Source organism: Haliotis cracherodii, unplaced genomic scaffold, assembly GCF_022045235.1.
Source record: "Haliotis cracherodii isolate W230 unplaced genomic scaffold, xgHalCrac1.p SCAF_5, whole genome shotgun sequence".
In the NCBI taxonomy this organism is placed as follows: Eukaryota; Metazoa; Mollusca; class Gastropoda; order Lepetellida; family Haliotidae; genus Haliotis; species Haliotis cracherodii.
This window is the reverse complement of record NW_027266308.1, coordinates 22,742,048-22,756,966: the sequence shown is the minus strand read 5'-3', so window position 1 is coordinate 22,756,966 and position 14,919 is coordinate 22,742,048. Positions and strand designations below refer to the sequence as shown.

At 43.5% G+C, this 14,919-nt stretch overlaps 1 protein-coding gene across 6 annotated transcripts in view; it reads left to right on the top strand.

The window, feature by feature from the left end:
- LOC139442032 (spectrin beta chain, non-erythrocytic 5-like) overlaps positions 1–14,919 on the top strand; it is a 154,955-nt gene that overhangs the window by 116,490 nt on the left and 23,546 nt on the right. For all 6 annotated transcript variants that reach the window (XM_071222799.1, XM_071222797.1, XM_071222798.1 and 3 more), the window contains exons 40-60: positions 467–583; positions 864–977; positions 1,636–1,818; positions 2,057–2,317; positions 2,719–2,829; positions 3,212–3,391; positions 4,113–4,316; positions 4,989–5,138; positions 5,428–5,627; positions 5,956–6,046; positions 7,487–7,642; positions 8,142–8,333; positions 8,769–8,855; positions 9,815–9,933; positions 10,244–10,472; positions 11,147–11,268; positions 11,415–11,475; positions 11,770–11,871; positions 12,702–12,968; positions 13,511–13,774; positions 14,579–14,725. In XM_071222799.1, coding sequence (XP_071078900.1) covers positions 467–583; positions 864–977; positions 1,636–1,818; positions 2,057–2,317; positions 2,719–2,829; positions 3,212–3,391; positions 4,113–4,316; positions 4,989–5,138; positions 5,428–5,627; positions 5,956–6,046; positions 7,487–7,642; positions 8,142–8,333; positions 8,769–8,855; positions 9,815–9,933; positions 10,244–10,472; positions 11,147–11,268; positions 11,415–11,475; positions 11,770–11,871; positions 12,702–12,968; positions 13,511–13,774; positions 14,579–14,725 — 3,357 coding nt within the window. The remainder of the gene's footprint in view (positions 1–466; positions 584–863; positions 978–1,635; positions 1,819–2,056; positions 2,318–2,718; positions 2,830–3,211; positions 3,392–4,112; positions 4,317–4,988; positions 5,139–5,427; positions 5,628–5,955; positions 6,047–7,486; positions 7,643–8,141; positions 8,334–8,768; positions 8,856–9,814; positions 9,934–10,243; positions 10,473–11,146; positions 11,269–11,414; positions 11,476–11,769; positions 11,872–12,701; positions 12,969–13,510; positions 13,775–14,578; positions 14,726–14,919) is intronic.

The window sequence follows — 14,919 nt, the reverse complement described above, 5'->3', positions numbered from 1 at the left end:
GTTGATTCTGTGGCTGCCCTTGATTGACTCCCTGGCAACCCTTAGTTGACTCCCCAGCTGCCCTTGATTGACTCCCTATCCACCCTTGATTGACTCCCTGATCATCCTTGATTGACTACCTGGCAACCCTTGGTTGATTCTGTGGCTGCCCTTGATTGACTCCCTGGCAACCCTTGGTTGACTCCCCAGCTGCCCTTGATTGACTCCCTATCCACCCTTGATTGACTCCCTGATCATCCTTGATTGAGTCTCTGGCTGCCCTTGATTGACTCCCTGGTAATCCTTGATTGACTACCTGGCAACCCTTGGTTGACTCCCTATCCACCCTTGATTGACTCCCTGTTTACCTTGATTGACTCCCTGACCCACCTTGATTGATTCCATAAGAGCTGACAAACTAGTGACCTAGTGATGTATAAAAACCAGGCAAACGTTTCTTACTGTGTTGATGACTGTTGTGTTTCAGTATCTGTCTGAGGTGGCGGAGGTCGAGGCCTGGATCAACGAGAGGATGCACCTCGCCTCCAGCACTGACTACGGCAGGGATGAGAATGCAGCAGACAAGATGCTGGCCAAAAATAAGGTACAAGCAAGCAGGTTGAGAATCGAGAGTGATGATGTCAAGAAATAAGACCTTAAAGTTCCATTTCCCAAATATGTATTTGGTCAAAACCATACATGTGACTGATGGCATTTGTTCCAGTGAGTATGCTGACATTGCAGGTTGCCAGCATTTGTTTCATACGTCAAACTCTCGTTAGCGCTTTCAAAGTCTTTGTCTAAAATATGTGTGTATCCTAAAAGTAGGTATTAAGACATGTAGATAACAGGTATCTTATGTGTGTTATGTATGTGTGTTGCAGGTTTTAGAAACTGACATACAGACATACTCAGGAATTGTTACCAGCCTTGGCAAGGAGTCCTCTCGGCTGTTCAAGCTGGGTTCAGCAGATCCATCTCTACTGAAGAAGACTCAGGTAAACTGATCATCTCACTCACAAACTGACCGCCTCAGTCCGAGCCTCTGACATCAGGTTATGACCAGGTTTCTTGGGTTAAATTGGACAGAGCCTGTGCCAGGAGAGCGGAAGGTTGTGGCTTGATTCCCACGCCTTGTGTTACCAAAAGGCATTAAAGGATGGTATTTGTTACCCTGCCTCGCGCTCGGCATTAAGGAGAGAAAACAAGGACTGGTCATCTCAGAGTCAGTATAACGTCAGCTGTATAAATATGGTATGAGTCCCGATGTCCTTGTCAGTGGATACCCTGATCCCAAGTCTTCGTCACATGGCCCAATGATGATGTGGAGGATAGAAGCTGAGTGTCATACTCTGTGTTCCCACACCTTGTATTCTCACACCTGCAGCACATTGACACAAGGGCAGATAACCCAGGAGACTGGTGTCCTGAATTCTTTGAGGTTTTCTATGGGAACTAATCAATTTATGATTTTTAACATCAGTGTCATGAGTTTCATTTTCATTATCCTACGGTGGATAGACAAGAATGTCAAGATACCAAGGAATGTTTATCAGTCTTACCTATTTCTTCCTGCTCAAAGAACTTTCAAATAATGAGCTTCAATGAGAGAGTAATTCCATAGCGACAGTTAAGTATTATTTCTGACTGTTGCAGGACAATCTGCAGGACAACCTCAACAAGCTGCGTCGACTGGCAGCAGAGAGGACGCGCAACCTGGAGCACTCCAAGAGTCTCCACGCCTACATGCGAGAGAGTGAGGAGTTCGAGGAATGGATTGGCGAGCAGATGCAGACCGCATCTTCCGAGGAATATGGCCAAGATTACGAACACCTTCAGGTGATTTAACTTGTGTTATTAAATGTAATGATTATATAATATTTTGTAACATCAGCTGTGAAAATATTTCAATTCTTGAATCATACTTGGTTGATTTGAAAATGAAATGCACCCCTTACAATATGTACTATCTGGTAAATTACTTACAGAAATGGCTAATGTTAGAACTTTTGATTATTTATTTTAATGGTGTAGGTTATCAACTTTATGTTTAGTTGAGTCTGTTTTCTTTCCACAGATCTTGAAAAGTAAGTTTGATGAGTTTAAGCGTAAGGTGGAGGCTGGTTCGGAGAGATTCAACCGGTGTGAGCGCCTTGCCAAGTGGCTGTTGGACGACAAGGGACCTCACATGGTGCAGGTGCAACAGAGGCAGGAGCACCTGCGTGACGCCTGGAACACCCTGCTGGAGCAGATTGAGTCCCGCGACTCCAAGCTACAGGGGGCAGAAGACATCCATCGATTCAACCGAGACGTGGAGGAGGCCTTGTCCAGGATACAGGTAAGGGAACGAAGGGAGAGGGGCACACACAAATAATGACAAGTTACACGACTTAAAGATTCTAAAAATGTATGAATACTTTAGTACAATAACCATCATATCTAAAGACCTATCAGAATACAGTCGTTTGGCCTGTTGTCTGGTGCCGAAATTATCTTTGCAGAGTTGTGTCCCTTACCAATACCAGGATCCACTGTTATTTCGTACTCCAGGATTGCCTTGTTTGGATTTTGATCCTTGTTTCACACCTGTATGTCTACTTCTGGTTTTCACAAACACCTAATTATAAGACTAGTCTCCATGGTGATTTTCGTGTTATGATGTGTTGAATAAAACCCCACTCGACAACTGTTTGAATGAGAAGTGCATGTCAGGTATTTGAATGGTTTATTATGTTGCAGGAAAAGGAGTCCAGCATCCCTGATGATCTTGGCCGTGACTACTACACCACCCAGAAGTACCTCAAGAAACATGAGGCTTTCGAGAATGAACTGGTTGCCCTTGAAGCTCAGGTAAACATTTTAGTAGTGTCTCGCAACATGCGTCATGTTGACAATATGCAACAAGGTGTTCAACCCAAACCTTTATTTTCACATTTCACAATTTGATTAGGGAACATGTTTATGTGTTCATAAGTTTTACCTATATATCCAGGAGATTTTAAATGCCCTTTGATATAATCACCAGTGACAGCACTGACAGTTATACACTTCTGCTTGACTAAATATGAAACAGCTGACCCAGCCTCCGCCTCCAATGTTGATGTACATCGGTTTTAGATTGGTTCCCCTGCTACAATGAACCATAAACAAATTCAAACATCATGTTTTTATGATATCTGTCGTGTTTCTGGGATGAGTGAGGTTACTAATGTTTCCTTCTTCTGTCCAACAGCTGCAGATTCTGATCGATGACTCTGGGCGCCTGCAGGAGGCATACCCTGGGGAGAATGCCGACCAGATTGAGGACCTGCAGGCTGCGGTCGTGGACCACTGGGGTCACCTGCAGGAGAGGGCCGAGGTCCGCAAAGGGCAGCTACTAGCAGCCGCAGATCTGCACAAGTTCAACGCTTCGGTTAGTAGACCACAAAAGTGCTGCATTTGGTGTGTGTGCATTGTTGTCAAAAGTCAAACCTGGACGTTCTACAAGTGTCCAGAGCCTTGTTCTTTAAAGACATGTTAAAGTTGTAAATGCTGTGCCTCCATTGCTGTAGTCAATACACTTGATTCATAAATTTATGGACCCGTGAAGATCCGGGACAGAATAGGTCTTCAGCAACCTATGCTTGCCGTAACAGACAACTTTGCTTGTCATAAAAGGCGACTAACGGGATAGGGTGGTCAGGCTTGCTGTCTTGGTTGATGCATGTTATCGTATGTCAATATGCTCATGATGTCAATTACTGGATTGTCTGGTCCAGACTTGATTATTTACTGACTATCAAATAGCTAGAATATTGCTGAGTATGGCGTTAAACAACAAACAAACAAACAAACAAACATACATTTTTTTATGCAGGGCCTGGTGTTTATTCTATGTATTTCTTTTTACATTGTTGTTGCATGGAAGTGTCATGTGTAGATTTCCATGTTCCCACAGACATGACATTAGTAGTTAAACATGCTAGTTACAGTGGCTCAAGGAAAGTATTCCAGGTTGGATCACTGATGTTGCTGGTACTTCAAGCCCACCCCTGTGGTGCAGCAATAGTCTTATTCCTTGGCCTGGTGACATGATCAGAGCACTGTTCCATGTGTGGACATGTTGGTAATGCAGTATGTTGTTTGTACCCCAGGTGCGAGACCTGCTCGGCTGGGCCAAGGTGACAGAGAGAGAGATGCAGGCGGAGAAGACTGTGCGAGACGCACAAGCCGCCGATCTGCTTCGTACACGACAAGACGAGATCCGTGCCGAGATAGATGCCAGAGGAAGCACATTTGAAGCAGTCATTGGCACAGGACTGGCCATGATAGAGAATGGACACTACGCAAGTGATGAGGTCAGTACAGGTTGTCCTATTTGGAGAATGAGTACAATGTGTGAAGCCCTTTACTGGTGTCCCCCGCCGTGATATTACTGGAATATTGATAAAAGCGATGTAAAACCCTACTCACTCACTCAGTCATAGTTGGAGATACAGTATGTTGTTAGTTTACTTGCAGTTACATGTCTGAATTTTGAAGTCAGAAAGATTTTGTTTTTCAACGGTAATTCTCATTCAGTATTTTTGATGGTTGTTACTTAATCCTCTTTCTATGTCAGGGGTGCTGGTGTACAGGATCTTTAAGAGACACTTATGAGCTGTAGCATCCGTGAAGACAAATGACTTATGGATTTCTTGACTCTTTGAATGCAACATACAATACAGATGTAGTACCTTTATCAAGCAAGTGACTTGCTTTCATAAGTAATCTCTGTTGTTAAGTGTTGGTAGCTTTGTGGTTAGTGTTTGCTAGTCATGCTGGTGACCCGAGTTTGATTCCCCACACAGTGATATGGTTGCCCCCTTATGCCATGTCAGGAATATTGCTTAATGTGGATCACTCCAGATCATTACTCTTGAATGGCAACTGAGTCGCTTGCCACAACACAACCCCTTGTTCATAATCTGCAGTCATCAACTGTCGGCATACTTCCTTGTCCTGAGCTATTTCTGTATTACGATGGACAGATTTCGGACAAGGTGGAAGAGGTGCAGCAGATGCAGGAGCGGCTGGTATCCACCTGGAACAAGCGGAAGGAGTACTACGACCAGCTGTACGACGTCCAGATCTTCCTTCGCGATGCCGAGCAACTCAATGTTCTCAGCTCATCCCAGGAGGTATGCAGTGGAAGGACTGTAGTCTACTTCTTTTGAGTAGTATATATGAGTTGGGATAGAATTATGTAACGGAGATGAATAGAAAGAAGATGCTAATATTGCTGGTTCATCATATCATGCTCATTTGAAATACAAAGCCGAATTTGCTTAAGAACTACCATCACTATGAATCATGTTTTGTGTCATAGAAACAATGAACCAAGAAGTGATTCTTGTAAATGCATGACAAATCTGATGGGTCCGAGTTCTGTATGGTGTTCTGTACGATGCTATGTACATGACATTGCAGGTGTACCTGGCCAGCCCCGATATCGCCGAGTCTGTGGAGCAGGTGGAGGGACTCCTGAGGAAACACGAGGCGTTTGAGAAGGTGCTTGAGACCCAGGAGGAGAAGCTCTCGGCAGTCACAGCACACGGACAGCAGCTGGTGGCTGACAATCACTTTGAGGCTCAGACTGTACAGAAAACAATGGCTGCCGTCAGTCAGAGGTATGTAGTGATATATACACACATTGAGGGGAGGTGGGGTAGCTTCATGGTTAAAGCGTTTGATCGTCACACCAAAGACCCTGGTTCAATCTGCATATTGAATATATGCTGGTTCAGTTTTCACTGTGCTGGATGATATGAACAGAGTTTGGATATGTCTCTTTCTCTTTTCTAAAATTGACAGCATTTAGTATTGCTATACAAAAATATGTTGCGTACTTTTCATGCAGTATATGCGGTACTGACAATTACAGAATGACTCACCACATTTCTATATTTTTCCCAGTTTAATCATTTGATATTCATTGACTTTTGTTTTCTTGTCCAGACGAGGTCATATCAAAGATTTGAGTTCCCAGAGAAAGAACAGAATCTCAGACAACATGCTGTATGCCAACTTCAACAGGGATGTTGCGGAGGTGAGTGTCATTCTGTTCTCTGTTCAAATCAGTATCAGCACCTGGTAGTTTTACAGTGGAATGGGATATTTTAGATTCAAGGTGTCACTGAGTGTAGGATTCCAGACATGAATGTTGTACAATGTGTCACTGTGTAATTGCTGTGTAAATACAGTCTGCCATGAATGTGAAGTCGTCCAAGAATAGGTCCTACCTAGGAACCTAATCCTGACATGAGTCTTACATATATAGAAGTAGACATCCATATAACTCCAGCCTCTTCCTGACTTGAGACCTTGGTGATAAAGAACTTGTGTTTCAGGCCCAGGGTTTGCTGCATGACAAGAATGTATTATGTCATTTTAACCCCTAGGGGCCAAATAAATTGGTAATGAATCAACATCATTGTGGGCATCACACAGTGGTCTATTATGTGCATGATCAGGTGTTTCTGTGAGTTCCCATCAGTAGAGGTAGTGCAGGACCACAGTCAGTTGCTGTGATCACACTGGAGTAGTCTCCAAAATGGAAGATATGATAGAATTTAATGATGATCTTAATGTATGTACCAGGGCGCTTTATCTTAATGTATGTATTAGAGCATGTTTGATCTTATGTATGTACCAGGGTGTGCGTTATCTTAATGTATGTACCAGGGTGTGCTTGATCTTGATATATGTACCAGGGCGTGCTTGGTCTTAGTGTATGTACCAGGATGTGTTTGATCTTTATATATGTACCAGGGCGTGCTTGAACTTAGTGTGTGTCCTAGGGTGTGCTTTATCTTAGTGTATGTACCAGGGTGTGCTTGATCTTAGTGTATGTACCAGGGCGTGCTGGATCTTAATGTATGTACTAGGGTGTGCTTTATCTTAATATATGTACCAGGGCGTGCTTGATCTTAGTGTATGTACCAGGGCGTTCTGGATCTTAATGTATGTACTAGGGTGTGCTTTATCTTAATATATGTACCAGGGCGTGCTTGATCTTAGTGTATGTACCAGGGCGTGCTGGATCTTAATGTATGTACTAGGATGTGCTTCATTTGACACCTAATTGATATTAAGTAAGGAACACACTTTCAGAATTTTCGATCAGCAGAAAATGTTATATTGGTACTTGAAATTATTTAGATCTAACGACATGATATTCAAGAAGACTTAGTCAGCTATGGTGCTGCAGTAGGCTGTTCAGAGTTGCCTCACTTAGGCATATGCTGGAAACCAGTGATCTTGGGTTTGAATGGCACTGATTAATTTTCTTGGTTTGAGAGCACCTGTGTTTGTGGGTTTCACCAGAATGGTAAATGTCTCAGACCTGCATCACTTCGGGCCTTCCTCCCACATGAGGGTGACACACCCTGATATTACTGAAAGTGGTGATAAAACCCAACTCACTCACTCCTTAAGAGAAACTATCATCTGTGTTAGACATAATGTCAATTCCTCCCATGTGTGGTAGGCTGAAGGCTGGATTGACGACAAACTGAAGGTGGCCTATGAGGACGACTTCCAGGACGTCACTGACCTGTACGACAAGATGAAGAAACTACAGAAACACCAGGCTTTCGAGGCTGAAATTGTGGCCAACACCGACAGGATCAGTAAGATCAAGGAGGTATGCAGATAAGACATATTGTAATCACTGACAACATGTGAATGGCCATTGGTCCTACTCTTACTGCTAATTGCAGTTCCTTGTGAGCACTGACAGTCTCCGTGGTCTAGTGATAGAGCGTCCGCCCGGAGAAGGTCCGAGGTTCGATCCCCAGCCGCGTCATACCATAAGACGTTAAAAGATGGTACTTGTTGTTACCCTATCTGGCGCTCGGCATTAAGGGGCTAAAACAAGGAATGATCGGCTCGGAGTCAGTATACTGTGTCTGAGTGGGGTATTCATGTTAAACTGTGGCATGGTATCTCAGTGAGCTTACACTATATATCGGCATCAGTCCGGACTTGTACCAGTTTAGACATCAGGTACATAAGTTCTGCTGGAAGTTTGTTTTTGAAGTTTGTTTGCTGTATTTATCCAGTGTGGTATGGTGGTTCTAACCAAATGTAGTCAAACCTATATCACATGCCCATGCTTACTGTAATATGTTTCTGCCTCCCAGCAAGGAGAGCTCCTTGTACAGAAGCGGCACCAGGCATCAGGAGATATCCGGCAGTGTCTGCAGACACTCTCCTCCAAGTGGAATGAGCTGCTTCAGGCTTCCACCAACAGGGGCCGTGGTCTTGGAGAGGCCAAGGACATCCTGGAGTTTAATGAGCAGGTTGATAAAGTGGAAATGTGGATCAGAGAAAAGGTGAGACTAGTTATCTGCTGATTCAAATCAAATAGTTTTTCTTTCAGTTAAATAGAACACATTTGTAATTGTAAGGAAATATAATTTATTAAAGAATGAATGTACTTGTTTTGAATTTTCATCCATGTAAGTTTCCTTTATTGTGGATTTGGTTGGTCTTCAACACACAAGATGTACCAATACTGGTCATGGTTGACTTGAAATTAGTGTCCTGAAATAATTTTTTAATATGAGTTATTTCAAAAACTCAAGCCGAAAGATGTCAAGCTTTTCATATCTTCTTTTTTCTCTTTGTGCAAAGAGTTAAGGTAGGCTCATCTTGTCTGAGCTAAAAATCAAAAGATTCACTCCAGAATACATCTTTTCTGTAGTTATTCAAGTGTTGTTGTGGACTAATCACTGAGCATCTCTCACAATACCTGTACATTCCCCCAGGAAACGCTGGTGAGTGCGGGCAACATGGGGCGTGACTACGAGCACTGCCTGGAGCTACAGAAGAAGGTCAACAACCAGGAGTCAGCTGTAAGTCAGCCATATTCCACACATATCCAACACACTGCTTCCATATCCAACACACTGCTTCCATATTCAACACACTGCTTCCGTATTCATCACAATGCTTCCACAGTCCACACACTGCTTCCCTATTCAACACACTGCTTCCATATTCAACACACTGCTTCCGTATTCAACACACTGCTTCCGTATTCAACACACTGCTTCTGTATTCAACACACTGCTTCACAGTCCACACACTGCTTCCGTATTCAACACACTGCTTCCACAGTCCACACACTGCTTCCGTATTCAACACACTGCTTCCACAGTCCACACACTGCTTCCGTATTCAACACACTGCTTCCACAGTCCACACACTGCTTCCACAGTCCACCCACTGCTTCCACAGTCCACACTGCTTCCGTAGTCAACACACTACTTCCATAGTCCACACACTGCTTCCGTATTCAACACACTGCTTCCATATTCAACACACTGCTTCTGTATGCGACACACTGCTTCCAAATTCAAAACACTGCTTCCAAATTCAAAACACTCCTTCCATATTCAACACACTACTTCCGTATTCAACACACTGCTTCCATATTCAACACACTGCTTCCATATTCAACTCACTGCTTCTGTATTCAACACTCTGCTTCTGTATTTAACACATTGCTTTCATATCCAACAAACTGCTTCCATATTCAATGCACTGATTCCATATTCAACACACTGATTCCATATTCAACACACTGCAAATTTCAAATCATGTTGTTTCTGTTCTTTACATAATTTTTAATTTCCAAAGAATGTGTCAGAATGCAAGTCCTATGAAATTATTGATGTCGACACAGCTTGTTATGAATGTTAAATCACAACTGATATGTCTGTAGTGCATAAGGTGTTTTTGCTTAGAATGTGTAGTCAATGATTTGTGCTTACCTCGAGTCAAGATCAGTGTGATGGGATGTTTGTTACAGGGCATTACTGTAGACGAGAAGCGTATCAAGGCCATCAATGACCTGGCAGACCGACTGGTGTCCCAGGGACGCACAGACACCAAGGCAGTCAAACACAGGAGGGATAATATGAACAAGAAGTGAGTGATCAGTTCCAGATGAGACTTCAAACTCTTGCTCTATTAGGCTGACAACTAAATTTACACTTACCTCCCAGAAAGGTGTCTCAGATGCTTTGTCTCGCACAAATCACTGTGCAGAGTTGCTTCCCTTTGATATGCAAGGATCCACTGGTCAGGGTTAGAATCTGTCAGCACATACTAATGTGTGTGGGTTTCATAGCTATAAATGTCTACGATAAATGTGAAGATAGCACACAGTAATATATCTGAACTATTGTTTCAAGCAGGATTCAACTCACTCACTCACTCACTCACTCTTTTTCCCCAGATGGAAGGACCTTCAAGGAGACCTCAACAGCTACAAGGTGAAACTGGCAGCTGCCCTGGAGATGCATGCCTTCAACCGCGACGTCGACGACATCAATGAACGTATCAACGAGAAGGCTTCCCTCCTGTCAGTGGAGGATGTAGGAAAGGATCTGGCCGGCGTGCAGGCGCTACAGAGGAAGCAGGAGGACATTGAGCGAGACATGACCGCGCTGCAGAACCAGCTGGAGGTGAGCTAATGCATAGATAAGCCACCTGTAGAGTTTTGGGGTAGAATCGTTCTTCAGCAACCCATGCTTGTCCCTCCCCGTGAAGATCCAGGGTAGAACCAGTCTTTAGCAACCCTTTGTTGTTTCTCCTAGTGAAGATCCGGGGTAGAACCAGTCTTTAGCAACCCATGCTTGTCTTTCCCCGTGAAGATCCAAGGTAGAACCAGTCTTTAGTAACCCTTTGTTGTATCTCCTAGTGAAGATCCTGGGTAGAACCAGTCTTAAGCTACCCATGCTTGTCTCTCCCCCCGTGAAGATCCAGGGTAAAATAGGTCTTCAGCAACCCATTGTTGTCTCTCCCTGTGAAGATCCGGGTTAGAATAGGTCCTCAGCAACCCATGTTTACCGTAAATGGTGACAATGCTTGTCGTAAGAGGCCCCTGACGAGATCAGGTGGTGAGGCTTCCTGACTTGGTTGATGCATGTCATTGTATCCCAGTTGTGTTGATCGATGCTCATGATTCAATTCACTGGATTGTCTGGTTCAGACTTGATTATTTACTGACCTCCGTTATATACATGGAATGTTGCTGAACAAACAGCATAGGTTAGGACAGATACAGGAGAACGTGTTCATTGTGACATGATCATATGATAGGTCTGCTCGATTGGTTACAAATTGATCTCGATTCCAGAAAATTGAAACCCAGGCTGTGAAGTTGCGTAAGAAGCATCCGGACATGGTGAAGTCCATTGAGGAGAAGAAGCAGGAGGCAGAGGACAACTGGGAGAGACTGGAGGAACTGTCGGACACCAGGTCAGTGGGTCGCCAGGCTTTCAATATGATTGAGCATCAGTGATGTATATCATGATACTTTGATGATATACAAAGTTCATAGAATAAAGAATAATTCACTGTTAATTCAATAAGAAATAATTGACAGTTTACTTATTTTCTTTCAGAAAATCAAAACTTGCAGAATCCTACAGACTACAGAAATTCCTGGCTGATGCCCGTGAACTTGTAAGTTGGAACACACTTAAGTCCCTGACATTTTAATCTTTCTTAGCCGAGACTTGTTACACCTGGTAATGAAATTGCAGAAAGTCACATGATGATGATGTGATGATAATGATGCCATGCCAGCAAACCAGCCTCGACAGATAAGATTCCACTTAGCAAAGCCTGTCTTTATATAATACATTGTGCAGGCTCAGTAAAGGTAATCTGAAAGTAATCAGTTTGAGCTGACACATATTGACAGCTGAACTTGTTCTTTTCCCTGCACCTTATTCGTGAGTATGTTCCCAAACACAGATCCAGTGGTCCAATGAAATGATGGCAAGGATGAACTCCGGAGACCTCGCTAAAGACGTGACCGAGGCTGAGAACCTGCTCCAGATGCACCATGAAAGGAAGGTAGGATCGCCATGGATACCTGCAGTTTGTTCTAAAAAACGACGTTTTTTTAGATTCAGGAAAGTTGTGTAATCATAAGGGTCATTTCAGCACATGAGTCATGTTATGTGAGGCAATAAGATAGATAGAAAACTTGCCTTAAAAAATTTTATTTTATTTTGTGTTTGGAAATAATCAAACTAAGTGGTGTTCACACATTTGAAGATGTAATTGATGTGATATTTGTCTTCCTGGATGAGACCACTCCAGGGTAGGGTAAAACTATCAGAAGTTGCATGAACTCGGTGCCGATGATACGTCTCTTGGTTTAGTATGTAAGGAAACAACCACCGCCTCCTTGATCTAGTGGATGAACATCCACCCGGAGAGTGGAAGGTCAGGGGTTTGATCCTTGTCCACGTCATACCAAATGACATTAAAAGATGGAACTTGTTGTTTCCCTGCCTGGTGCTTTTCTTTAAGGGGCTAAAACAAGGACAGGTCAGCTCAGAGTCAGTATACTGTGTCTGAATGGGATATTCAAGTTAAAACGTGACTTGGTATCTCAGTAGGCTTGCGCTTTAAAATCAGCATTAGTCCGGACTAGTACAAGCAGCTGCGCATACACACACATACATGCATGTCACTATGTAAGTACAATAACCTTAGATGCGATGTTAAACTCCATTTCACCTCATCTTATAATGAAGCATGTTGCTTGGAGGGGAAATAAACATGAATTTGAGTAAATTGAACAGCTGGGGTAAACTTGTACCCAATCCATATAACTATTTTGAGTCAAAAATGTTTCAAACAAAACCCTGCATGTATATCATCAAATGTTCCTTCAGGCTGAGATCGATGGCCGCAAGGCTCACTTCACGTCTATCCGTGAGAGTGGGATGAACCTGGTGAATAACCAGCACTATGCCTCAGAGGAGATCCAGAAGACCGTGAAGGAGTTGGAGAAGACCAAGCTGGCCCTGAGTGGGTCGTGGGACAAGCGGAACCATCTCCTCACCCAGTGCCATGACCTCCAGGTCTTCAAGGAAACAGCCGAGCAGGCCGACACATGGCTCGGCACCAAGGAGGCTTTTCTTGCAAATGAAGATCTTGGAGTGAGTGCTGCCATAGTTCAACTTGTTAATATATTTGACTTTCTTGATGTTTAATGATTGTTGGTGAGGCATTATAAGATGACCAGGAGCCAAGGGAATATTAGTAATATGTTCTTCTTGTTCATATATGTGTATGAAATTTCCCTTTAAATGTTTGACCTGTGAAGATTTGGGTTACACTAAGTCTTCAGCAATCAACGCTTTCCATAAAAGGAGGCTATGCTTGTCGTAAGAGGCAACTATGCTTGTCGTAAGAGGCGACAACAGGGATTGCATGGCCAGGCTCGCTGACTTGATTGATGCATGTCATCAGGTCCCAGTTATATGGATCGATGCTCATGAGGTCATTGGCTTGTCTGGTCCACTGTGACATATATGGAATATTGCTGAGTGCATTATTAAACAACAAACAAAACAAAGTAATAGGGTTCTTTGACTTCTTTGGGGTAGTATATATGGCTAGAATATTGCTGATATCTCATGCTGTCTTGATGGCATCCCTCGTCAACATGGAAACATCTACAGTGTATGTTATATTACAGCACACCCTGTACAGCGTAGAAAGCCTGCTGAAGAAACATGACGGCTTTGAGAAGACCGTGAAGGCTCAGGAGGACCGCATTGAGGATCTGAACCAGTTCGCAGCCGACCTGTGTGCCCAGCAGCACTATGCCAAGGACGAGATCAAGTCCCGCTGTCAGACTGTCCTCCGACGCAGGGACACCCTGTGGGAGCTGGCTGCAGCCAGACGCAGAAAACTGGAAGACTCGCGCCACTACCAGCTCTTCCTCAGGAATCTCTATGAGGTAGTCTATTGCGGGAATAATAATAATAATAATAATAGTCCATTTATATAGTGCTGTACTCCATGCATTAGCATACTCTAATCACTTAAACATTTATTACCTGGGTCAGTGGTTCTATGTGTGCTAAACAATCAATCTCAGCTCACTGGGGAGTTTACAACCCAAGCTGCCTGTAAGGCGCTAGAAGGTTAACAACCACATTGCCATCTCATCCTACTGGGTACCCATTCACTGCTGGGTGAACAGAGGCACAATTCATACAAAGTCCCATGCTCAAGGAGACACCACATGTGCTGCATGTGCTTCAGTTTGGAGCAGGACTGAAACCCTAGAAACTCTCAGAAGCCAAGCTGCCGAACACACTGCAGAAGTTGCTTAACTTCACCTGATTTGTGACCTATGCGCTGTGCATAGGACCACGTACTGAACACAATTGAACCATTTTGTTCATGATGTAGTGACATCATTTGGTGTTGCCCTTAATAGGTAGTTATATGATGGTATTAGCTTTAGAGGATTTACAGGATCATTGGCATTGCATATGAGCGTACATGGCAATTAGTGAAACTGATGCCCAAGTTAATCCCCCTGGTTCCAAGGCACTTACTAAAGAGTAAATACTTCTTCAAGACAGCTGTTTGAAAATTGATTTCAAAGTGTTACCTGGTAGTATTTCTTACATTGGGAAATAATGTCTGGGTGGCCTCCATCATGTATCAGGAGTGATTGACAGACTGTAGAACTCTTGAGAGCTGTATCATCCTCTATGCTAGTGTGCTGTGATGATATTGTCTCCCTCCCCAGGTTTCTGGCTGGATCAACGAGAAGCTGCAGGTAGCCCTGGACGAGTCATACCGTGACCCAGTCAACCTTCAGAACAAGCTTCAAAAACACACAGCATTCGAAGCTGAACTCACATCTAACAGAAACAGAGTCGATGCTGTTCTGCATGTAAGTTGGAACTATGTGTGAGTGAGTGAGTGAGTATGGTTTTACGCCTCTTTTACGTCAAACTAAGCACTATTCCAGCTATATGACGGCTGTCTGTAAATAATTGAGTCCGGACCAGACAATCCAGTGATTGACATCATGAGCATAGATCCATGCACTTGAAATGTGTTACATGTATCAACCAAGTCAGCGAG